Source organism: Microchirus variegatus (genome assembly GCF_963457635.1).
Source record: "Microchirus variegatus genome assembly, chromosome: 10".
Lineage (NCBI taxonomy): Eukaryota > Metazoa > Chordata > Actinopteri > Pleuronectiformes > Soleidae > Microchirus > Microchirus variegatus.
This window is the reverse complement of record NC_139811.1, coordinates 22926292-22950961: the sequence shown is the minus strand read 5'-3', so window position 1 is coordinate 22950961 and position 24670 is coordinate 22926292. Positions and strand designations below refer to the sequence as shown.

General features: G+C 38.6%; 2 protein-coding genes across 3 annotated transcripts; one reads left to right on the top strand and one right to left on the bottom strand.

The window, feature by feature from the left end:
• Positions 1-215: 215 nt before the first annotated feature.
• On the top strand, positions 216-15044 carry retreg3 (reticulophagy regulator family member 3). Its single transcript, XM_083896687.1, has 16 exons — positions 216-733; positions 3846-3952; positions 5085-5115; positions 5233-5359; positions 5473-5557; positions 6079-6216; positions 6914-6993; positions 7629-7761; positions 7858-8403; positions 11689-11789; positions 11880-11969; positions 13118-13229; positions 13468-13613; positions 13698-13751; positions 14451-14510; positions 14593-15044. The coding sequence occupies exons 1-16, from the start codon at positions 483-485 to the stop codon at positions 14647-14649; spliced, it is 2118 nt and encodes a 705-aa protein (XP_083752813.1). The 5' UTR covers positions 216-482; the 3' UTR covers positions 14650-15044.
• A 1251-nt stretch (positions 15045-16295) lies between these two features.
• mlx (MAX dimerization protein MLX) lies at positions 16296-22519 on the bottom strand (the record flags this gene model as incomplete). Of its 2 annotated transcripts, none has more annotated exons than XM_083896263.1 (8): positions 16296-17970; positions 18413-18614; positions 19275-19374; positions 19758-19860; positions 19969-20078; positions 20878-20967; positions 21097-21136; positions 22474-22519. In XM_083896263.1, 8 exons carry the CDS (start codon positions 22510-22512, stop codon positions 17914-17916), a joined length of 741 nt encoding a protein of 246 aa, XP_083752389.1. In that variant the 3' UTR covers positions 16296-17913. The 2 variants fall into 2 exon arrangements, with proteins under 2 accessions (XP_083752389.1, XP_083752390.1); XM_083896264.1 differs by having other exon boundaries at positions 21097-21133; positions 22474-22512.
• Positions 22520-24670: the final 2151 nt, after the last annotated feature.

Sequence of the window (24670 nt, the reverse complement as noted above, 5' to 3'; positions counted from 1 at the left end):
GGCACCACCAAAACCTTTTGATAAGTTTTGTTTCTCCCATGAAACACATCAAAGCCCTTCGAACCAAACACATATACCGAGTGCACGTGAACGCAGCATGACACAGAGGACTGTGTGCTGAGCCTGATTGGACCGTTGCTTTCTCGGATAAACAGGTTTCGCCATATTGTACCTTTCAGAGGGGAGCGAGCGTTGCGTTTCATTGCTGTAAAAATGCCAACATAGTTGGTGTCAGCTCAGTTAAAAAACCCACTCGGTGGCGTTTACGGCGAGGTTGTTTGTAACATGGCTCGGAGGTCATTTTAGACGCAGAACACGATCACTGAACTAATGTGGCTAACTGCTAGGCTAAATCCTTTAGCGCATATTTCTTAGCCCGGTGTTGTGAAGTGACTGAGCGACACTGACACGTCCACCACGCTTCTCTGCGTGTTTATATTGCAAGAAATACACATTTTTCAGGTTTCATCGTTTATTTCAAGATGGCACACGCTGGGGTATTGGAAGACACGTCCATGGAGGACTGCTCTGCCAGGCAGGGGTCTGGTGGCGTGTGCCTTCGGAGTCGACCTGGCTACAGCGAGAGAGACGGGCAGGTACGGGCTGTCAAAGCCACGCTTCAGTCCAGGTTGGGGCCCTACGAGCCCGTCCTGACCTACCTCCAGTTCGTCCTGGTGTGGGAGAGACCATTTCAGTGTGTGCTTCTCTACGCTGTGGTCAACATTGTGTTCTGGTGAGTTTTAATTTTAGACTTAGTGCGTTTTCAGTGGTGCACTGTTTACTGTAGCGTTGTCGAACTTGCTGCACGCGGGCCACATGCGGCACTCCAGTCGATTTGATAAGGCCCTCCAAGATGCAGTTATGAGTCATCTCTGTATGTTGTTTCTGTGTTTTTTTATGCTAATCCACAAAAATGTTTATTTGAAACATCAGTTAAAAAAAATGATATGCTCTAACATTGATACTTGCAACAAAAGTGATATGTATCGCCAAGAAAAATATATATATATTTTTTTTCCCCACCACCCCTATTTTTGACTGTCTTCGCTGCTTTCACACAGGAATGTTTACTAAACAATATATGTCCTCAGTGGCATGTTTTTGCACTTTTAGAAATTTGAAGTATTTTTGTAAACATTGTTTCATCAGTTTCCTCCATATCTGTAAGCTGTTAAAATGTGCACAAATACAGTACAGGTTTAGTACAGAGAGACCACCCTTTTCTGTTATATTAACAATCCCCACATAAAAATGTAATCTTGTTTTATACAATTATGAATTATCACAGTTACATTTTCACATAGTCTCATGCATTGTCGTTAAGCAAAACAAACTATGTGACTCCAAGCAGCTGGTGCTTAAGCACAGTACAAATGTTTCACCTGTCAATTCAAGATGGGACAGATGGCTGGTTAGTGGCTCTATTTATAGATGCACCCTCCAGTACAATGCCCTGTTCCTCCGTCATTGTCCAAAGGTAAATCTGCAATTTGCAGTTCCATGTGTTGTCACTATAGGACAAAAAGTCTCTTTGTGGTATTGGCACGGCAAATCTTGAATGGCGTCATGTGTCAAGCACATGTTAGTGAATAGCAGTATATTTACACATATCTGTTTTGACCTTGATGGAAATAACAATATTAAGTACAATACTTAAGTGACATGTCTTCTTAGTGTTTTTATTTATTTATTTATTTACGACACTTAACTTCCTGTGTGCAAACACAGTGAAATCAAAAATGTGTCATCCTCTATTTAAGTTGTGGACAAAAATACTTTGAAAAAAAGGATAAAATAAAGTAAATAATGAATAAAATAATGTAGTGCAGTAAGAAGTACACTATGTCTTCTTAAGAGAAATACATGTGCAAAGAATAGATATTATTGAATACTTCAGATGATGTGGTCTTGATGGCTCCTACGAACCAGGAACTCCAGAATGCGCTGGGGCGGTTTGCAGCCGAGTGTGAAGCGGCTGGGATGAGAATCAGCACCTCTAAGTCCGAGGCCATGGTTCTCGACCGGAAAAAGTTGGCTTGCTCCCTCCGGGTCAGTGGAGAGATCCTGCCTCAGGTGGAGGAGTTTAAGTATCTTGGGGTCTTGTTCACGAGTGAGGGAAGGATGGAGCGTGAGTCGTTGTATCGGTCCGTTGTGGTGAAGAAGGAGCTGAGCCGAAAGGCAAAGCTCTCGATTTACCGGTCAATCTACGTTCCTACCCTCACCTATGGTCATGAACTTTGGGTTATGACCGAAAGAACAAGATCCCGGATACAAGTGGCTGAAATGAGTTTTCTCCGCAGGGTGGCGGAGCGCTCCCTTTGAGATAGGGTGAGGAGCTCTGTCACCCGGGAGGAGCTCGGAGTAGAGCCGCTGCTCCTCCACATCGAGAGGAGCCAGCTGAGGTGGCTCGGGCATCTATATCGGATGCCCCCTGGACGCCTCAGGAGCTGTTCCGGGCACGTCCCACCGGGAGGAGACCCAGAGGAAGACCCAGGACACGCTGGAGTGACTACGTCGCCCGGCTGGCCTGGGAACGCCTTGGGGTCCCCCCAGAAGAGCTGGAGGAAGTGTCCTGCGAGAGGGAGGTCTGGGCGTCCCTTCTCGGACTGCTGTCCCCGCGACCCGGCCCCGGATAAGCGGTAGAAAATTAATGGATGGATGGATGGAATACTTCAGAAATTGAAAAACAGTTCTTGGTTCCACTTAGTTTAACGTTAGGTCAGTTTATATTCTATGAAGTGCTTAACTCTTCTGTTAGGATTTGGCATGTGCACTTCTCATTACCACAACTGCTAGACCATAATTCAAAAACAGACAAGATTCCCCAGCACGTTACACATTTGTGACGTCAGCTTCTCAGTACGGTGTTCCTAAATGGTTGAATAACTGCCAGATATTGAAAGTGAAAGTTATCTTTGAAAAACGGGCAGAAATTGGCAGAAGCACTCACTCATTGAACATTTTTTGACAATTCTACAGCCATTAAATCAAAATAAAAACAAAATAAATCCTGAATATCATGATGGTCATCATGAGGATTAAACAAAAAGATGTACTTTAACATCGCAAGAAATTACAGAAGAAATTGTGATGTAATAGTCACTGACTTGGGACACAATAGATGGACAACCAGGCTGACTTGCCTGCTGTGGTGCACAGGTACTTTGCCTTTAATCTGTGAAACCACTGGGCAAATTCATCCTGTCACCTATTTACTTGTGCTTCAGAAGACACTATATAGTGCAGGCTGCCTACAGAGACCCATTCATATCCTACACTGAAGCATTAAGGGACTGGTCAGATGGGGAGACACTGAAGGAAACTTTTGAAAACCCAATATAATAAAATCCAACACGTTTACATGATATCACAAACTGCCTTTAAAGAATGTGCTGTTGAATAAGAAGTAGCTGCTCTAAAGTCATTGTATTTTAGGTCAAGTATCTGAGTTTCTGAACTGTAGCTACTAATTGCACCGCTATCCCAAACACTATTACACATAATTCTGCCAACAAATTCTTTGGTAAGTTGATCTCTAAATCCTGCAGTGGTGTTTTTGTGGTCTTGTGATCAGTAAATGGAGCAACAATTAAGGGTTTTGTTTAAAGAATGGACACATATCCTGTAATATTACAATTTACACAAAGATGTTGCAGCGTTTTCCATTCTTGGAACTTGCTGACTTCCACCTCTCCTCTTTCTGTTTGGTCTGAAAGAGTACCTCATTAATTACTTGCTTTGTGGTTTCATCAGTCTTCCACTAAGCTGAATTATACAACTTTGTTTACTCCCGGGTTAACAGGGTTTGGATTTATTGACCGTTCATGTGTTTTGTTTTCCTTTAGGTTCTTTGCTTTGACCTCACTGCGCCTGCTTTTCCTCCTGGCTTCTGGTCTGACTGTGATCGTCTGTGTTGACACCTGGAGAAACAAGATATGGCCGGAACTTAGAGGTGCTATGAGCTCCCTCAATGGGGGATCTTCTTTATTCCGCATAGTCTGGCATGCTCTGTGTATTTTAAGTTTATTTAAAACCCTCTAGGGCCTCAAATTTCTTGTGGTTATTGTACTAGAACTAGAATTATGTCCCACTTTCTTGTGAGTGCAACAAATATTCCCCTTTTATCAGGACAGATTTGCAGCCCCATACTATGAACATTTCACAATTACACTCTCATAACATTGTATACTCGGTACATAATTTGACACCAAGTTGTGGGAACAGTGTGAATTAGGGCTGTAACGATACACAAACTCACGATTCAATTTGTATCACGATTTTTGACCCACGATTCGATACATTCCACGATTTCCTTTGTAAATTTAAAAAACATTTTATTTAAATAACATTTACTTATATAACAACTTCATGTGACTTTTAATAACAATCATTTGGAACACTGTGAACAGATTTGAACTTAAATAAATAACCTGTGAATTCTCCGCTGTTTACATAATCACGCTGACGCTCCGGTGCCGCTTTTCAATGTGTGCGCTGTAACAGGTTTTTTCCGCTCCTGCGGGTTTGATCCATCTGTGTTTTAACTGTGTTTGGTGAACATTAGAATGGTTTATATGAGCTTTTAGCTGACATGCATGTCTGTTTGTTAAAGTTAAACATGGTTTTATGACGCTTTTGTCGCTGCGTCTGACGCTGCCTCCGGTAGCGGGGACATCAGTAAAGAAGAGATTAATGCGATTAAAAAAACATAACACGTTAATGATGACTCTAATTAATTAATCACAATTAACGCCATAATTTGACACCCTTAATAAAAATAAGTTTGGTAGCACTAACAGCGCATATCATGTGGCTGACTGGAAAAATAACGGGGAGTTAGAATGAGCGTTTCGCAATTCTGTTTTCTCACGAGTATCACGATTTCGATTTCGATTTCGATACGCATATCGTTACAGCCCGAGTGTAAATAAAAGAGAACTGAATCTAACAAATGTAAAGTATAACCTGGTATGTTCCACACTTTCTGTCAGTCTTAACTATATTTAAGGCAGAAATGCCACAAAAAAATCTTCAAATATAAACAATATGTCTTATAGCAATGAATGTTCTTTTTCTCTCCACAGTCCAAAAACTGGATGAATCAGAAAATGAGAGGTATGTTATTTCATTAAGCCACAGTTTTCTGTCGTCTGTGTTTTGAGACCATTAATGATACAATAAGATGACTACTAAAAGTTCTCATAATCTGGTCATTTTTTGTTGTTGTTCCAGCTGGGGTTTGGTGCAGCCTGGCATCCTCAGTGTGCCTGAACTTTGCCACCACATTGCTGAGGCCTGGGTCAGTGTAGTGGTTCTTGCGTCCAGTGTAATTCAGTACAAACGACACAACCCTGGCATGGTGAGGACCACACCTGATACAATACCCAGAATTCATTCCATGTATAGTTATTTGTCGATACATTATTATGCACGTTCTGACTCAGTTCTCTGGCTTTTTTTTTGTTCTTCTAGTTTTGCATCTTAACCTGTGGGGTGTTCTCCTGTTTGGCTGTTGTTGGGCGCTACATTCCTGGCCTGGTGCTCTCCTACTCTGCTGGTGAGTCCCAAACTGTAGATCCAAGCCCCTTCACAAGACCACAATGACAGGGAAACTCGGCCTGACTGCTTCTATTAAAAATGCATGGATGCTGAAACAAGATCTGTGGTGCCCCAATACCGGGGCCTAGCCTGTGAGGTGATTAAAGCCAGGATGAGACACTCGGGACAGGGGTAAACAAGGGAATGGCGCCAGGCAGAAAGCTAAGGAGGTCAGACTGAGACCAAGATAATCTCCTAACATCCAACCAATGTAGGCTGTGCAGAGCTGGGAAGGTGAGACTTGCCATGGCCCTAGTCTGCTCTGACGTCTAAAAACAATCCACAGCAGCTTGTTCGTTTACCCCCTGCTGCTCCCTCTTATATCTCCATTGAATCCTTGTAGGTGTTTTTAACAGACTAGATACTGAATATATACTATTGGCAAAAAAATTCTTATCACACACACTGCACAATGCAATTAAATGACCTCTTTCTCCACAATAATAACTGTTTTTTTTTTTTTTACCCTTTGTCCTCTAGTGTTGGCTACTCTCCTGGCCCCTCTGGCAGCCTATCACAGGGTGTTTCAGCATGTGTGTGTGAAGCTGGAGCCGGTCCTGCAGCGGCTGGACTTCAGCGTTCGTGGATACATGATGTCAAAGCCCTTTGATAACCAGTGTAAGAAGCAAATCCAATTGTATCACAGTGACACAGAAATCATTTATCACTCAATTTATCTGCTGAAGTGAAACGTTTATATATATTAAAAATAAAACAAACAAAAAAACAACAAAAAAAAAAAACAGGTATTTTTACAGCTGGAGCTCGGCATTATGGTTTTTAATATTATCTCAATATTTATTGTGCTGCTCACAGGACAGAGACAATACTTTGCAAAGACTGTAATGTACTTTAATAAAGAAAAAGAACATATTCATTGCAAAAAATACAATGATCTCTCTATTGTAGCTGTTAATTATCTGTATGTAGTACCTAAAAGTTATTACAGTTATTTTTCGATTTTTTTTAATGTTTAATAAAATATGTTTACATGTTCTAAGAAACAATTAAAGTGCCTATAAATCTAGTCAAATTCTGTTGTAACACAAATAATCAGGCTTTAAACCGAATAGCTAATAGCACTGTTTTCTAATATAAATTAATAGTATTTCATGAATCAATCATTAATTTAATATCATATCAAAAATATTTGACCCACTGCATAACTATCAGTGTTTATTTAAAAACAGGAAAAGACATCACAGATGTCATATCACAATATTGATATGATAATATATTGTTCAGGCTTAGTTACGGCACATTAATTAAATGGGAGAAACACTTCTTTCGTGATTCATTTGAACATATTGTGCAGTTCTGCGGAGGCCCATCCATGGTGCAGGCTCAGGTGATGCCAGTGACAGTGAAGAGGAGCTGGCTGCTTTCTGCCCGACTGTAAGTTTCCACTCCTTTGATGTTCATGTGCACTATTGTCTGTTTCCTGTTCTGTATAATGCCATAAAACTAATTTATATTTCATGCTACATGATCTAGATTGTGCCACAATTTGTCTTCATACATCTTAATTTCACTTAACAGGAACTAATAATTCATTGTTGTCCTCCTGATGTGTAGGGACATGTTGAAACTTGTCTTCTACATACATAATGGCTTAATACCTCTGTTGTGTTTATAGGTTGTCACCATGTGCACCCTTTTGTTTATGCACTGATTAAATTGGCTGTTGGAAAATGAAGGCAACTGAAATAACGCAGATGTTCTCATTGGGAAGGTGTGACATTTTAACATTAAAATAGATAATCCAGTCACTACATTGCTGTGGCTTTGTATTCTGTCTCGGTGTCGATTGCAGTAGCGCATCTAAGACACTTCCTGTTGATGTCAGGAACTTTACATACCACGTGCAGCTATGTGCATTCTTTTGCCCTGTTGGTAATGAAGCGTGCAGAAGACATGAGAGCAAAGACGTCACACAGAGTTTGCAAACACAAAAGAAGCATTTTTAGTCGCTTAAAAGAGAAATGTGGAACAAAACTTAAAAAATGTTGAACCCTTTTCCGCCCTCTCAGTTTGATGATGCTATTGTTGCAAAGGAACTTGCACTGACAGACTCTGAGCACTCTGACGCTGAAGTGTCCTGCACTGACAATGGGACATTTAATCTGTCTCGTGGCCAGACTCCACTCACAGAAGGTTCTGAGGGTGAATATGAAGATTCATCAGGTTGACTTTTCTTTATTTTCTGGTGAGTTTTTTTGTCTCTGACCTTTTTTCTCTCTCTCTCTCTGTTTTTGACAGATCTTGACAGGCACAGTGATGCCGAGGAGTCTTTTGCTCAAGACCTCCCGGACTTCCCCTCCATAAACCCTGATGCCACTCTCATGGATGATGATGATGACACTAGCATCGGGCTGCCAAGTCTGGGCCTGTCGAGCCTTGCCAGTCACCGGGCCTCAGTGCTGGATGTGGATGCTCATCTTGACTCCGACCAGGAAGATCTGGATGCAGAACTGTCCCTCAGTGGCCTCCCACCTGCCTCCAATTTCACTGGAGACGTCGCCGGATTCCTCACCAGCAGAATACTCCAGGCGGCGTTGGAAGGGGCGTTGCAACCTCGGCCCCCTCCTGCCGCTCAGCGCAGGGAAGTACCTCCCGCAGCCAGAGCCCACCGAAGCTACCGCAAGCAGTCCAGCTCCGAGCTGGACACAGACTTGGACGGAGATGACTTTGAAATGCTGGATCAGTCTGAACTGAACCAAATGGATCCCCTTGGAGGAGGAGCAGGAGGAGGGGGCACTAGACGAGGAGAGAGCCAGGGATCTAACTTTCTATCTAGTCTGCTGGGTAAACCACAGTAATGTGTGTTTGTGTTTGTGGGCGTGCGTGTTTGTCCGTGTGTGTGCATGTCGACGACTTGTGAATGTGTGAAAGATGATTTAGGTCCCAGCAACCGTGCTTCTTTCTGATTGGCATCAGTTTATCACTGTGAAGTATTTTATTTTATTTCTATCTTTTTAAAACTAACTCCCCTACTTTTAATCCTCGATCATTATGAAAACTTTTACTTTGTAGGCTGAGCAATAGGAAATGCAGCAACAGAAATAATAAACCACTTTAATACATTAAAGAAACCAGCATTATTATTAAGCCCTCGTTGCTGTCCTGTCCTGTAACTGAAGGCACCCATATATACGTGTGCTTGAAACGAAGAACAGCGCTGCCCATCGAATATTTTCTACTTGGAGATCTCAAAAATCAGGGCTATTTAACACGGGACCAAATGTGACAGACCTGTTGGTTGATCTGAGCCTTGTTGCATTGATAGTTCTGGTTTATAACAGCTTATCCATCCACTGTTTGATGTTTCGTAATCATGTGTGGAGTAGACGGATAAATCAGCCCTCCTATTTTTCCATCACATTCTGTCCAATGAACCATGTAAATGTTAGTTCTCTGCTGTTTTTTCAACGCACACATTGTCACATTCTGAATAGAAGCTGATTTATTTTATTTTTTTTTAATCTTGCAGGTATACAGAGACTAATTTACACATTTTAAACGTAAAAGTTCAGTTTTAGTTACTTTTCCATGTTAGTTTCTTTACTTTATTCCCCTCTTTTCTGCTAACACATGAAGACATATCCATACATTATATTTTGAAGCTTACTTTATTTTCTTAAATGTCACATTTACAGTCTTAAGTTTTCTGTCTGAGCAGAGTATTTGAAGTTATCCTTGTGTCCCAGGGTGAGATATACAGCATATGTGTTTATTGATAAAAGTTCACATTATATCTTATTTTCCAGTTCTTTAATACGAGCCTGTGACATAATGTGTGGATGAGCTCTTTTTTCTGAAGTGATATTTTTACGCATTTCTCTTTTATCATGTTTAAATTTTGTAGAGTTGACTTGTGCTGAACATTTTGAGACAAGCAATGGCAATTAAATCATGGCTCTTTCACTATTTTAATGGGGAAAACATGTTTACATAAACATTTGGTATAGAAAGATGTCATCATTTTTAAAGTATTAGTTAGGGTTGAGTGTGCTGGCCAATCTGATTTCCACTCAGTTAACACACCATTATGTCAGTATGTCACCATTTTACAGTTGAAAAGGCACTTCACTTACATACTGTATAAATAAGCGACAGTTGAGATTTATTGAAATCGTATATGAAAGAGAGTAAGAAAAAATGCTGGCTTTCGATAGAGCTGTTTTATTTTAAGAAGGAAAGCTGTAGCTGTGAGAGAATTATTACAAGAGAAAGAAACGCCGTGCTGGATTCAAACTCACAGAAGTTATTATTAGACAAATTGCACACTGATGGGAAATTGCTGGGGGTTTTTTGATGCAAAGGAAGAAGTCAATATCAAGTTTGTTTTCAACAAGAGAGTTGCCCATTGCTGCTTTATGAAGAGTCATTTCCTCACAATGAGTTGCCTGTGGTCAGTTCAATGGTCATGAAATGTGCATAGTTGTGTATCTGTATTTGGTGTATCACATTTTTGATATGTTTTGATGTGCAAATCATCATTCAATAAAAATGTTTGCAGTTATGTCTTGTTTTACAGTGAGAAGTGTGATATTTCAGGTCTGACAAACAACCAACAGTTGACTTCGTTGTAGTCATCCCATAAAAAGTGTGTGTCTATAGCTATCTATCCAGATCTATAATACATAAATATATATATATATATATATATATATATACGCAGTCAGCCAGCCAAACTGTAACAGATTTTTTGGGATTTGTGTGATTGTTTACAATTTTGTTTTCATGATATTTTAAGTGTGTCTGGCTTTGAGACCAGTACAATATACAAATATCTCACTCTGACTTCGACTTAGACAGACTTTATTGTCATTCAAGTATCCACATGTTGTCTACAGAAAGACATGTCGTATGCATTTGCGCAGACAAAAAAAGACACATGTAGGTAAAGTGCAGAGGTTTTAGATATATGTGATTATGTGCATATTGGATATATTCATTTTTATATATATAAATATATATATTTATCTATACCTGGCTTGTCCTCTGAAGTGATGCATCTCAAAACAATAAACGATCTTTTCTGTGACGCACATTTCGCGCGAAACTTTGAAGGCGGAAGTTAAAGTGGAGTAATCCTAGTCTAGTTTGATCAGCGATGAGTAAAAAAGACAACGGTGAGTCGACCAACAGCGTTCTAACGACATGTTATGTCTTCACTGGTCGTAAACTTGAATACCTTGTCTGACACGGTCCGTCAGTTGTCAAAATACGTATGTATGTTTGTTTACGGGGCTAACAGCTAATAGCTAGCCGCTTTAGTTACACAGCTCGTATCCTGATAGCATGATAAGCTAACTGTTTCTGTGATGTTGCGCTCCGTTTCCTCAGCAGCTTTATCTTTCTGTAAAACACTATTTAAAAGAAGATACTTCACTCTCGGCCAGCTATAACTTATCCTGACCAGAATACAGTCTAAATATACTCAAAATACTCTGTCCACCTTTTTATTTAAACGTATCTTTCTCGATTAATCGAGTAATCATTTGGTTCATATGTAAAAACATGCTGAAAAACGTTTTTAACAAACCTGGAAATAATGATGATCTCAAGTATCTTTTGTTTTCATGATGTATTTGCTATATGGAGCAAAGAAACCAGAAAATATTCAGATTTAAGAAGCGGAAAAATCGAAAAACTTGATTTAATTCTTGAAAAAATAACAACAACAACAAAAAACACTGAAACTGATTAATCAATTATCAAAGTACTTTTAAATGCCTTGTTGAAATGTGCGTTATGAACTTGCCTTGCCAAGTAACTGATTAATAATTAATTGACTGTGTAATTGTTTCAGCAGTCAGTCAACAATTCATAATGTAAAATGAAATGGTTATCTGTACTGTTAAAAGATAAGTCCCATTAAGTCTAAAGGGATGACAAACTCTGTGTATTTGTTTATCTGTTGTGTGTTAGTGCTGGCTGTAAACCCATTTGCCCTTTTGGCCTTGTACTATTCCTGAAGTCGCCTCTCCTGAATATCGTAAAGATATTTTGAGTATGAGTAGGTGTAATGAAGTGGTTCATGTAAGAGCAGTTCATGACTTGGCCTTGTCCTGTTGTCATCTACAGGTGCCTCACTCATCCTCGCCTATCTGAACGAGAAGAACCGGCCTTACAGCGCTCAGGATGTGTTTTGTAACTTACAAAAGCAGCATGGCTTGGGCAAAACTGTAAGTTAAAACTTAGTCCATATGCAATGATGTGACTGTGTCTAGACAAATGATGAATGATTGGTGATTGTATGTCTGTGATTTCCTCAGGCCGTGGTCAAAGCCATGGAGGTTCTGGCTTTAGAGGGGAAGATAAAAGAGAAAACTTATGGCAAGCAAAAGATTTATTTTGCTGATCAGGTTAGTTTGACATGTTCTGTTTACTGTGAACTAACTGTAAAAAACGTAGATGATGCTTTATTATCAGCTATATCTGCATTTTCACACACAACATGGGCAGTAAAAGACTTCATAAAACAGATAACCACATACTACAATAAGCCACATTATGTTTGTATTTTGTCCACAAATCAAAACTAATCATTTAAAGATTTCTGGTGAGTTATACGGAGCAAGGACACCAGATATTATTCACATTAGAGCTTTATCATTTTTTATCATTAAAAAATACACTCAAACTGATCTTTGTTTTGACCTTGATTAAGTTCTAATTAAATAATCTAAATTAATTGACAATTTTGATAGTCGATTAATTACATTGAGTGGTTTTTTTTTATTATTAGTTTCAAGAAGCTTTCTGATTTTTCAGCTTGTTAAATGGTTTATTTGGTCTATACGACAAGGAAATCAATAAAACAGAGTCATTTGTGTTTGTGTACAAAACATGACATTCGAGAAACATTGACCAACATTTTATGAAACTTAAAGGACCAAATGACCAATTGATTAAATGAGAAAATAATCCTAATTTGGAGAATGTGGGTGGAAGTGGCACTTTTGTGAGTCTGAAGACGTTGCATTAATAGTGGGTCAAAATATTTATTTGTTGATATATCGGCGTCCTTCCTCCTCCTTCCTCATTTAATATGATAAACGATACGCAAGTGTCGATATTTTACTATGTAAATTAAGATGCTCTAAAGTAAACAGTCCCTGGCAGTTTCACTCGCCAGGCGTCGCTACTTCATGTCTCCTCCTGGTGGCGCTGCTTAAATGAATGAGGGAAACTTTGGCGAATGTTTCCTGGCTGAAGAACAGGGATTTTACAGCGCGATAATGGTGGAGAACACTACGTGAAGAGATTCCCCATACACGTTCAACACATAGACTTGATGCACTTTGTTCTCTATGTTATCTAAGATATCGTGATGTATCGCTATATGATTGTCTTGCAATATATTGATTATCACAAAATTGTTGTATCACGATATTATCGCTATCATGTGTGATGATGATGATGATGTGATTCCCTCCCCTTCCTTGCATTTATAGACGGTAAATAATAATAATAGTAATGCATGAAAACTGACTTCTGACTGTCTCCACAGGCTCAGTTCAAAGATGTAAACGATGCAGACCTGAAGGCGATGGACTGTCAGATCTCAGAGCTCAGTGCAGAGGCCCAATCCCTCACACAGAGCTGCAAACAGTTAGAAGCAGGTGGGAGGACTCACTTTTTGTGTCTGCAAGCTGGTGTCACAAGATAGAGCCTGGGTTATGTTTTCTTAGAGCCTCGTGGGAAGCACAATATCTGTCACTGTTTTACGTTGCAGTTTGATACACAAGTAAACAGTCAAATGTTCTGCCAAGCTTGAGAAGCAATGTTTTTATTTTGCTGTACAGTATGTCCTCGAAAAGGGGGATGTTGTGTGTAACTGTGTGAGATCTGTGATAACAGAGCTGAAGGAGCTCAACAGCTCGCTGACAACAGAGGAAATGGTGTCAGAGATCCAGCAGCTGAAAAGCGAGTGTTCTGCTCAGGGAACGCGTCTGGAGAAGATAAAGTCGGCCACAAATCACGTCACACCCGAGGAGAAGGAGAAGGTGTGTTTTCCAGTTCCCCCTTTGAGAAACTGCAATAATATAATGCCACTGTTTGTAATGAATTCATATTATTTTCATTTGCAGGTTTACAAAGAGAGGACTGTTTATGTGAAAGAGTGGAAAAAGAGGAAGAGATTGGTAAAGTACTTAAGTCTTTTTGGTATAATTATTATACTAAAATTATGTTTTCATCAGCAGAAACATACTCGACAAACATCTACTCTCTTCTTTATGTTCAGACATTTTGTGAGAGAGAGAAAAAAAATCCTTAATATCTCGTCATTTTCCCCCTTCTATTTATATATTTATTTAAAAACCAAAAAAAAATTATTTGATTATGTGGTAATACTTGTTTTTAGATGTTTGTATAGAAGTTGCTAGGGCTACAGCGATTAAGCAATTACTAAATTAACTATTTTTCTTTATAAATGAATAGGTTCAAGTGTTTTTTATTATTATTATTATTATAATAATAATAAATGCAGCTTAAATGCAATCTTTTTGGTTTCTTTGCTTCATGTGACAAATAAATAATTCAAACTAAATCATTTAGGTTTGGAAACATTTTATGGAGCATAATGATTAATAATCATAAAATAATTGACAGATTAGTTAATTATTCAGTCGTTAGTTGCTGTTGCACCCATTAATGCCACCTTTTCTTGTAATGTTTTGGTCATCAAATATTAAATGAAAACGTAGGATTTTGCTAAAAAACAACATTTTGCTCCTATTTGTTTACTAATATTCATGTACAGATGATAAAGAAGAGAGTTTCATTGATCTGTAGGCTCATGTTGAAGAGACAGCTTTAGTGTTTGTGTGTCTCTCTCTCAGGCTGCAGACATGATGAATGCCATCCTGGAGGGATATCCTAAGAGCAAAAAGGAGTTCCTGGTGAGCAAAATTAAATCTTCATTGCGCTCTCCTTCCTCCTCACTGTACAAATGAATAATGTGCCCGTGTGTTGCTCTCACAGGAGGAGGCTGGAGTAGAGACGGACGAGGACTATAAGGTGGTCGTCCCAAGTACTTGAAAGAACAAGAAAACGCTTGTTCAGGTACTTGGTCCAAATGTTCACCTGTAGGTCACAAACACACTGTAGCTGTCTGAGCCACAGCCCGTTATATTACGGCCTTTCTTTTGAATTAATAAGTCAATGATTTCAATGGAAAAGCAGCTTTTTGTAATTTGCAGACAGCACTGACGTGTGTCCTACATCACCAACGTATGATGGAGATTTATTGTAGCTTTGAGGTTTATACAATGTTCTGGTTACATGTTTAAGTTAATTTTTCTGTTATGTTTTTTGATGAATGTATAAAAGACTTGTGCCGTAATAAAGCATTAATGGTGGCTTATGACCTTAAGAATGGGATTTGTAAATTTAAAGCTCCCAGAGTGCTCCTATGTGCAAAAGTTTTAGGCACGAGCGCTGTTGTTTTTTCTCTGTCAAATTCTGTGATCATTGGAATTTGCAAAGAAGTGATGCAACTTAAAGCTGCTCTCATATATTAGCGATGTATGTAATTCTCATGCATGTCTTGTATAAACCTGGCGTAATAGACGTTTTTAACGGCAGATATTTCTTTAAATGAAATAGTAGGACAAACACAGGATTTAAGGTTCCACTCCAGTATTAACAGAGCTGTGTTATTGTTCAAGTGTAAGGGTAGATCACGCTAAATACTTTTTTTTTTTTTTTTAAATTAAAAAAACTGCATACATATTTTCTGGATGTGTTCCAGCAAATTATAGAGAAATAATTATCCTTTATTGTCGTTATAGCATTGCTAAAACAACAAATCTAAGGGTGGCTTAAGATTTCTGCACAGTACTGTACATTAACTTGTTTTTATGGCCAAAAACATCAAAATCTCTGCTCACTGAAGCTCTCATCAGCCGCGCTGTTTCAGACCCATAAATCTCACCCCCAGAAAACGGACTGTGCTGCGATTGGCCAGTCAACTACAGCTTTCCCAACTGTCTTGTGATTGGCCAATACCTGGAAGTGACGTAATTAGCATGTCAGCTCTCAGAAGCACAGCTCCCCCCTCTGGAACAGTGGACGCAATGCTACTCATTATCAAAACATTGTTTTAACAATGTTTAAAAATAGCTTTGTCACTACTCCCCGCCGCAGTCCCTTTTACGCTTTTGACTCGGAGTCGGACCCAAAGTCAGAAGACACTAATGCATGTTAAACACCGCTACAACGGACATTCTTCTTCTTCTGTGGTTCAATGTACGCAACCGGATGTGCCCGGACTAGTGCCTGAAGCAGGAGGATCTGCTGGATACGGGATCCTTACGTTACGATTCCAGGCTTTTTCGGACTGCTTGCAGAACCAGAGAATACAATAAAACCCAGTGTTCTCAGCAGTGGCTGAACTGTTTGTTTCGAAACTTTAGGGCTTCATAAACGAGGTAATGACGCAGATACACACTAAAAATGTTGTAATGTTGTCTGACTTCCTGTCCTGCTCGTCACCTGACAAAAATAGAACACAAGGATTTGGTGGAATCCCTGGGTTAAACACGCAACGCAGAGAAACGCCACGTTTTGTTTCAAGTTGATGAGTAATCATTAGAAATAATTCTGATTTTAAATGTTGACTGAAACTATTTTTTATTTTTACATAATCAAGCAGCCTTCGTTCATCGGTAGCAGAGTTGGCGACGTCCGTTTGTCCTGCTCACTTTATTTGTAAACCACATTTTGGCCATATTTTATTAACACAGACTCATTTTTCATTTACATAGGTTCATCACATCACTCTTAAGAATTGTCCCACATGTTAAAATTTACTGAAATTAAATACAACAGCTCAGCCATGAATTCTACCTTGACAAAAAAGACACTTTTAATTTACTGTTGATGTTGCACTGGATAACTTAAATGTGTCTGTGGCAGTTGGCCTCTGTAGCATTGCACCACTGCCGCCTTCTGGATTTATTCACCCAGTTCTTTAATTATTCCTCTTTTTTTGTAAATTAAAAACCTCTACATAATCAACTTAAGTTGTACTTTTTTTCTCTTGATTCTCTTGAGCTACTGTATTTAATTGCATTAGATTCGGCCAATAAGTCACCAGTGAGTGTCGGATGGCTTCTGTAAAAGAACCAAACCATAATAAAATAGTGTTATGCAACAAGACAAAGTAAAAAAAAATAGGAGAATAATTTTCCCTGTGATTAAAGCAACAACGGTAAAATGTCTCCATGGAAACAAACCTGAGACAATGAGAAATTTGTAAGTGTGATTCCAGCTATCGCACATCGTTTCTGATCACGATGTGTTCCCTAACACAAAAACAACTGAGAACAAAAATAAACAGCTTTTATGATGTTGCCATTAAAACCCACTGGCATTTAAAAGTGAAGAATTTAAAGTCACATAGATCGAGGAGGAGGAAACGCCTCCAAATAAACAATGTGTTGTAGGATTACTGCAACTTAATAACAGAACCTCTTCACAATGTGCGCTGTAGCTCAATTATTGTCAAAGTCATTAAACTGTACATGAGCAGTAATTCATACATTAAAGAGGTGCATACCTGCGATGGTTTCAGCGTCGTCGCTGGCTCATCGCGGCAGGGTTAATCAAAATTCACAGTTTTTGTCACTAAAGCTATGAATTGACAAGTCTCTGTGATACAAAAGCCTGACGGCACAGCTGAGAGAAGTGATAGTGAAGAGTAGTGGAGTATTCCGGAGTGGTGCTGTAGTTTTTAACTTCCACAGGAAAAGGCGTAATAACAATAGAACTTAGCTCGATCCTAACTTTTTCATGTCGCAGCCTTGAGTATCAACTGATATCACAGTCTGACACGCATTTATCATACCATACCATAATAACCAGCCATTAGAAAACATAACATTCCAACACTATAACAAATATTCCACTCCTATAGAGAACAAATACACGTGTGCTTGAAGCTTTTACGTGAAATTAGGCTCTTTGGATAACATCGGATTTGACTTTTTCCAATATCCAAACCGAAATGCTGAGTCAGCATTTCCGACTAAATATGAGCAGTCAGCTGAGGCCGAAGTATACCTGTGCGTGTAGCCGCTCAATCTCAAACATAAAAACTGCTCAATCCGACATGACCTTTCATCTCTGTCAACAGTTTGGGTTGAGATAATGCATTTGTGGCGGGGGAGAGGAAGGAGGGGGGGTCGCAGATGATGTGAGTAAATACTGTGGTGTGGCCTGAGGCTGACAGCAGTTTTTGCTCCACCCTGAGACGCAGAACAAGTCCAAGGCTGGGAGTTTTAGTCCAGAGGCTTCACTCCATCAGTAAAGCTGACCGCTGAGCTGCCGAAGGACTCCAACCACAAACTCCCTCATTGTCTAGGAAATGAGAAGAAGAGGAAGCGGTGAGTGACATTTACTAAACTAAGAAAGCAACACAGGATGTGTTGTGGACAGCAGTTTTTTGACAACTTTTAATCAGCCTAAGCATTACTCTAGATATTGGTTGGCCTGATTTGGGAAGATTGAGTCACTGACTTTAAGAGTTAAAAGTTGCTTAGTGTTTTGTTTTTATCAGCTATTAGTATGTTATCTATGCAATATCTTATTTTCTGTTAATTTCAATTGTGCTGCAGCCTCTCTCTCTTCTGAAATACACGATAAATGAGGTCTAAAAGTAAAATTGACAGGTAATCAACAACAACAATCATCGTTTAGTGAAAATGTAACATCATGACAACTCGTAAAACCATGCCCACAACTCTTCCTGTGTGTGAACTGATGGCTGTTCTGTTCTGGTGCATTTAAAACATCTCCTCACCTGTGGTTTGCAGTGCTCCTCGATCCAGCTAAAAACGCAGGCGGAAAGTTCCTGGAAGCTGTTCATGGACACAGAACTGCTGAAGGACTGGAACAGGGAATCCATGATGCTCTGAAATATGCTGAACTTGACCTGGTCAGAAACCTGATCTTCTCCCTGCTGTGGATTGTTCTGATGGGCGTTCACTATCTGCTCATAGTTCCTATTGGGAAAAAAAAAAAGAGAAAACAATCACTGTTGACTGTAGAGCTCTGGAACGTCACATGACTCACTTTGTATACACTGCCATGGTGACAGGAGAGGCGTTTGCATGAACAAGCAGTGCCTTTTTCAGGCTGTCAGAGCTCACTGCACATTTTAAATGTCATTTTCGATATCTGGCAGTTAATTAATCGTTTAGGAATTACGGTACTGAGAAGCTGACGTCACAAACGTGTGACGCTGGTGAATCATGTCTGTAATTGGACGGTCGTTCCGCACAAGTCCTGAGGGCTACCGTAATGACAAGAATATGGGCGCAAAGTTATACCTCCACAACAAGTGCAACAGTCACAATGGAGAACCTAAGGCAGCATGTGAAGCCTTTTCCTCATGGGAATTTCCTTCTTTTTTAGAACCTGACAGTAATTTGATGCTGTGTAAGCGCTCCTCAACTGAAGAGACTCCTCAGCATTTCTTTTAAGCTCCATGCTTTCAACTGTCTGGTTGACTTGCTGAATATTTTAAATGCAAATGGGACAAATATATTTTTCAGCATTTGCTTTGGTTTGCAAAAAGAAAAGAAAAAAGTCAAACTGTGAAGAAGATAATGGGGGGAAAATGCATATTGGCTTTTTGACAGTTTTATGAACGACTTCCTCACGCTTTCATGATCTTCAGTGCCATCACTTCTTTCCTTAATACTGACACTTCCTCCTCTTGCTTCTTCTTTTCTTTATGAAGAAAATGGATATAGTCAATTGCTGAAAAAAATAGAAATGCATCAGTCAGTCAGTGATTTATGAAATACAAGGTAAGTTTATCATCTGCTGAGACATGTTGTCCCTCCATTACCATGACCTAAATACCAGCATTTCTTAATTTCATCTTTTTTATCCTTGCACAAGATATTTGTTTACAACTTCTGGGTATATATTTACATCTACACCATTATTTGCCCTTTGTTCTTGCAAATGTGACTTAAACTAGAAATAATAGAATATAGAAAACTACTTGATAAAAATGCTATTTTTAAAGTTGAACAGAAAAATGTGATAATTTCCTGTTTGCAATACTTCAGCAAACACCTCCGTCAGCTTCACAGTTGACATATGAGCGCATCCAATACTATGACATCACATCTCACTTTTCTGCAGAACAGTAGCCTTGCTGATCTTCTGCGCTCCCACTGCAAATTCAGACTGCTGCTGGCAGGTTGGCACTATTGTCTGGAGGTCGTCGTAGCCTTTCTACAGTAAAGAAAAAGGGAAAAATAAAATGGACAACTACTGCCGAAAAATAAAACTAAACATTTCAGGTGAGTCACACAGATGAACGGTACACTTTCATAGCTTTACTTTGATTGCGTCCCTTCGCTTCTGCTCAGCCTGGGTGTGCGCTTGTCTTCGCCGATCTTTATACGAGTCCTTATACGACGCCTCGTGCCTGTAGTCGCTATCCTCATCATCTATTCAAGAACATATTTAGATGTGAAAACATGGCCAAAGGTCTTTACAAACGATTCAAATTACATTCAATAAAGGTTTATCTTGGAAACACTTCTTCAGCTAGATGCATTTCGGTTAAGTTAGTTAGGTTTTAGTGCACTTTGACCTCACCAATGTAAAATATTTATCAACAGGCAACAGTTCATTCAAACCCCTATTTAACCCCTTTTTCCACAAAACACGAATACCTGTCAAATAAAACCATTTACCATACACTGTGTTTGATGGTCACCTGCTGTACAGATTGTAAAGCCATTTAAGGCAAACTGTGTCTGACTCATTATGCAGTATATAGCCCTCTGTTAAAGTTTTATTACATCTTTTACAGCATGTTAGTGTACCTACAATCCCTTAGCGCTTTATTTCGTCAGAGCACAAACCTCAAGACAAATACTGAGTGAAAGAAGAGCGTATTCTTTCCCTTTTCATAAGTAGCAGAACCAAAGTGAATGAAACCAAACTTGTGTCAAATTACCATTTTAGATTAAATTCTGTCCCGGCCTATACTGAAGAAAACATCTTTGTTCCTCACAAATCTGCACAATTACCATACAGCAATCATTTTAAATATGTTTTGTAAAAGTTACCATTCCCTCTCATACCGTGAATAATACTGCAATCTCAATTACATACTGTATTTATATAAAATTGTTCCATCTGTAAGTACATGGATTTGAGAGAAATAATTCATTACAAAGTCAGTGCAATTCAAAAAAAGCTTGCCCCAGAGTAATATGACTGCTGTCACAAACAGAATACCTGTGTTTGGTACTGAAGAGGCACTTGTCGAACCAATGCTGTTGGCTCTGGACACAACGGATCCCTTTCTGGCAGTTTCAGCAAAGAAACCTGCAGCACAAGACAACGGTATTATCAACGATACAGGAATACAGTGACATACTGTTCTCAGCAACACATAGTTTTGAGTTTCAAATAATATGACAAACGATATGATATAAAAACCAATTGAGTACTCACTGTGGTCAAAGCCGCTGTCGCTGAAAGCACCATCTGTCTGCTGTGCCATCACCAGACAAGAGAAGATTGAAAAGAAAACAAGCTGAGAGGTTGGAACCACAAGAGGAAAGTGGTGCTGCCCTAATTCCACTGACAACAGAGCAACAGTGAGATTGTCTGACAGACTCCCTTAACCCCCGCTGAGCTTTGCCCTGGTTTATTAAATATGATGGATTAAACAGGTGAATCAATTTGCAACTTCAATCACATGCCTGATCTAGGGCACCGCAACACAATGGTGACTAAATCTGTGGCTCCCAAAAATAATGTCTACCTTTCAATGAAAGCTTGAGGGGGAGGGGGTAATCATAACAATAATAATCTCTAGGACTGTCTTTATTTTATCACACTCAAGATCAACACGTGTGCTATTGAAGGACCAAGTTAACGTTTTAATTGATAGAACAAAACTTAATTCACAAAAAATACATGAATCTCTGATGAAAGGCATCAAACTGCATAACAATCATATTTTTAAACTTTATCTTTTTTTTTACAAAGAGTGCCTGCAAATGTATAATGTGTTGATTTATTTGCCAGAAATATGTGTAATCTAATAAATTGGTCCTGCTACATAGTAAAAAACACTGGACAGGAACTGAACTGTACTAAGTGAAGTTTCTAGTCGCTGCAATTAAGATCAATGATAATCAACTATTATTTTCATAATGATTAATCCGACGATCTGTGCATTTCAAACCTAGAAATTATGATCTTCTCAAATGTCTTATTTGGTCCACAAACCAAAATGTATCCAGTCTTAATGGCGCAAAGAAACCAGAAAATATTTATTTTTTAAGAAACTGAAAACATCCTCAATCGATTAAGTGATCATCAAAACACTTGATTGATGAACTAAAACCACAATATACGGTGTATCAACTGTTTCAGTTTGTAATTGATATCAACGCCATGATTTATTCTTGAAATAAATTTTACATGATCACAGCTGATTGAGAGAGATGCACTTTACAACTGCTGGATTATAATTTAAAAACTGAATTTCCCCCAAAAAATACATCATCATTTAAAACAAGCTGAATTTAGCTGCATTGCAAACAATGTAAAGCAATGAATTCGGGTTTAAATTTTAAAGGGCACATCGAGTGCAATCAGATTAATAAGAGTATCCTCGTCGGGGCGTTTTGTTTACTTTACTAGCTACTTTACAGCTTCACAACAAGCTAACGTTAGCCGCGGAGCTAACAAAGCCCTGCTACTTAACAAAACGTCAACTTTCAGAGGAAACACTGTGTGTCACTGATGGCCGCTGTCACACAACACACGCACAAGTCATTTAGCGACATTTGGAAGTGAATTAACGGTAAACTGTTTTACTTTCCAGTGGTCTTCGGGAGACGCGGTCGGATCTGTCATGTCGGAATACTATTAGTGCAACAGCCCTGATGCATTCACGGGCATAACGTAAATTCCAGTTGCTTTGAAAACTGTCGGAAAACTGATCATCATCAACAACAGCGGAGGGAAATGTTTGCATCCTTTACTGCGAGAACAACTCCAACAACACTATTAATTCTTTATTTAATTTATTGATTCATGAAGTCATTTTGTTTTTGAGGATTTAATTGTGTGTGTAATAAAAACTGCTCCAAAGACACTGATAAATAAAAATAAAACAACGTCAGGTTAGTGTCAGTCTGTTTACTAGTCCAATAGTTAAATATCTATCAGTTCATATATTAATATTATTATATATTATTATTATGTCCACTGCACTGATATTTGACCATTTTTAAGCAACGAATCCCAGAGTGGGATATGCGCCTCATGGTGGTACATGAAAGAACTGCATGTAGGCAGCGAGAGGTCATTTACAGTTTTTCTCCATTGGTTTGGCTCATTTCTTGAAACAGAAATTACATTCTCAAAACTACATGGACAAATCTCCAAACCACTTCGCAGTTGTCCACAACAGAATTGCATTTCTCATTCATTTATCAAATTGCAATTGTCTTAGACATCTAAGCAAATGATTAAGAACAGGTAGCACACAGTTAGCACAGTTTCCAAGTGAATAGATCTTGTTGATCTAAACTGATTGTCGAAGTCTCAGTCTAATGGTTGTTATCTGCAAAACATGTTAGCATAATTTCATTGTGTAAGTCATCACATGTTGTCTCTTCCCTCATTGCATCACAATGGAGAATATAGTCTGTGATGTGGATGAGAATCTGTGGCCAAACAGACAGCATGTGTGTGGATGGCCAGGAGGGCAAGGGGGAGGACAGAAATGTCCTCAAGAAATGTTAGTTTTGAATCTCCAGCTTTATTTTGTTTATGTGTTTATATGACAGTATATTGTATATATACTATATATATTTTTACACTGATGTATGGACGTTAGTTTATATCTGTGAATAAAAATGGTTACAATTTCCTCGGCAGTATGAGTGCCATGTGTGATGTCAAACCTTGGATGGTACTCTTACCATAAAATCCTAAAAAGAAATCAGTATTCTACACAATTGTATTCTGTTAGCTGGACAAAAAAACTAGTACAGTAACCATTGAAGGACTGGGCTAAGACTGAGAGGTGGACATGAGGGATATTTCAATGTTCCTCTGCCACAGTGACAAAACATCTAAACATTTTGACTTGCAGTGTTTACACAATGCCAAAGGGACAACGCATTTTGGGGGCACTGACTATTTATATGAGAAAGAAATGTGGTTTTGACACATGAATTAACTGTTTTGGGAGAGATATGAGGTTTTGCAGGTGAACCATGGTGTTGTGCTGAATCATCCAGTTTATTTTGTCAAAAGCACCAAGAGTGTGGAGATCGTCCGGTCTGGTTCGAGAAATGAGCCAAACCAATTGAGAAGGATCTCTTGCATTTTGGTGACACTGACTATTTATATGGGAAAGGAATTTAGTTTTGAAGCATGAATGAACAGTTTTGGGAAAGATATGAGCTTTTGCAAGTGAACTATGGTGTTGTGCTGAACTGTAAGACTGTTGTGCCAAACGACCTTAGAGTTTTGAGAATGTAATTTCAGTTTCAAAAAATGAGCCAAACCAATGGAGAAAAACTTTAACAAAAAATAATGTTTTCATGTACTTTTTCACTTATTCATCAATTAATTGTGTTTTATATATTGTTTTGTGGATGGATTATTTTGGAAAATATCTGAATAATTTATCAAGTGGCATTGGCTTATTTAGTTCGTTTTTTAAATACCATTTTATGAATTATATTTTATGTAGACTAAATTTTTTACGTTTCCTGACGTTTGTTATTTTGTCTTGTCTGTAACCCTGTTAAATGTGCTGCTGTCTTTTAGCCTTGGCACTCTTGTATGGAGGACCATACCTGACATATCAATAAATAAATAAATACATGAATAAATGCATAAATAAATAAATAAATACATGAATAAATGCATAAATAAATAAATAAATACAGGAATAAATAAAATAAATAAATAAATGAATACACAAATAAATGCATGAATGAATGAATAAATAAATAAATAAATAAATACAGAAATAAATAAATACAGAAATAAATAA

Bases quoted from the DNA above. Each gene is read 5' to 3' on its own strand.
- retreg3 (XM_083896687.1), top strand. From the start codon at position 483: ATGGCACACGCTGGGGTATTGGAAGACACGTCCATGGAGGACTGCTCT. The intron at 11,790-11,879 runs GTAAGTTAAAAC...TGATTTCCTCAG, and splicing joins AGCATGGCTTGGGCAAAACT to GCCGTGGTCAAAGCCATGGA. The intron at 14,511-14,592 runs GTGAGCAAAATT...TTGCTCTCACAG, and splicing joins AGAGCAAAAAGGAGTTCCTG to GAGGAGGCTGGAGTAGAGAC.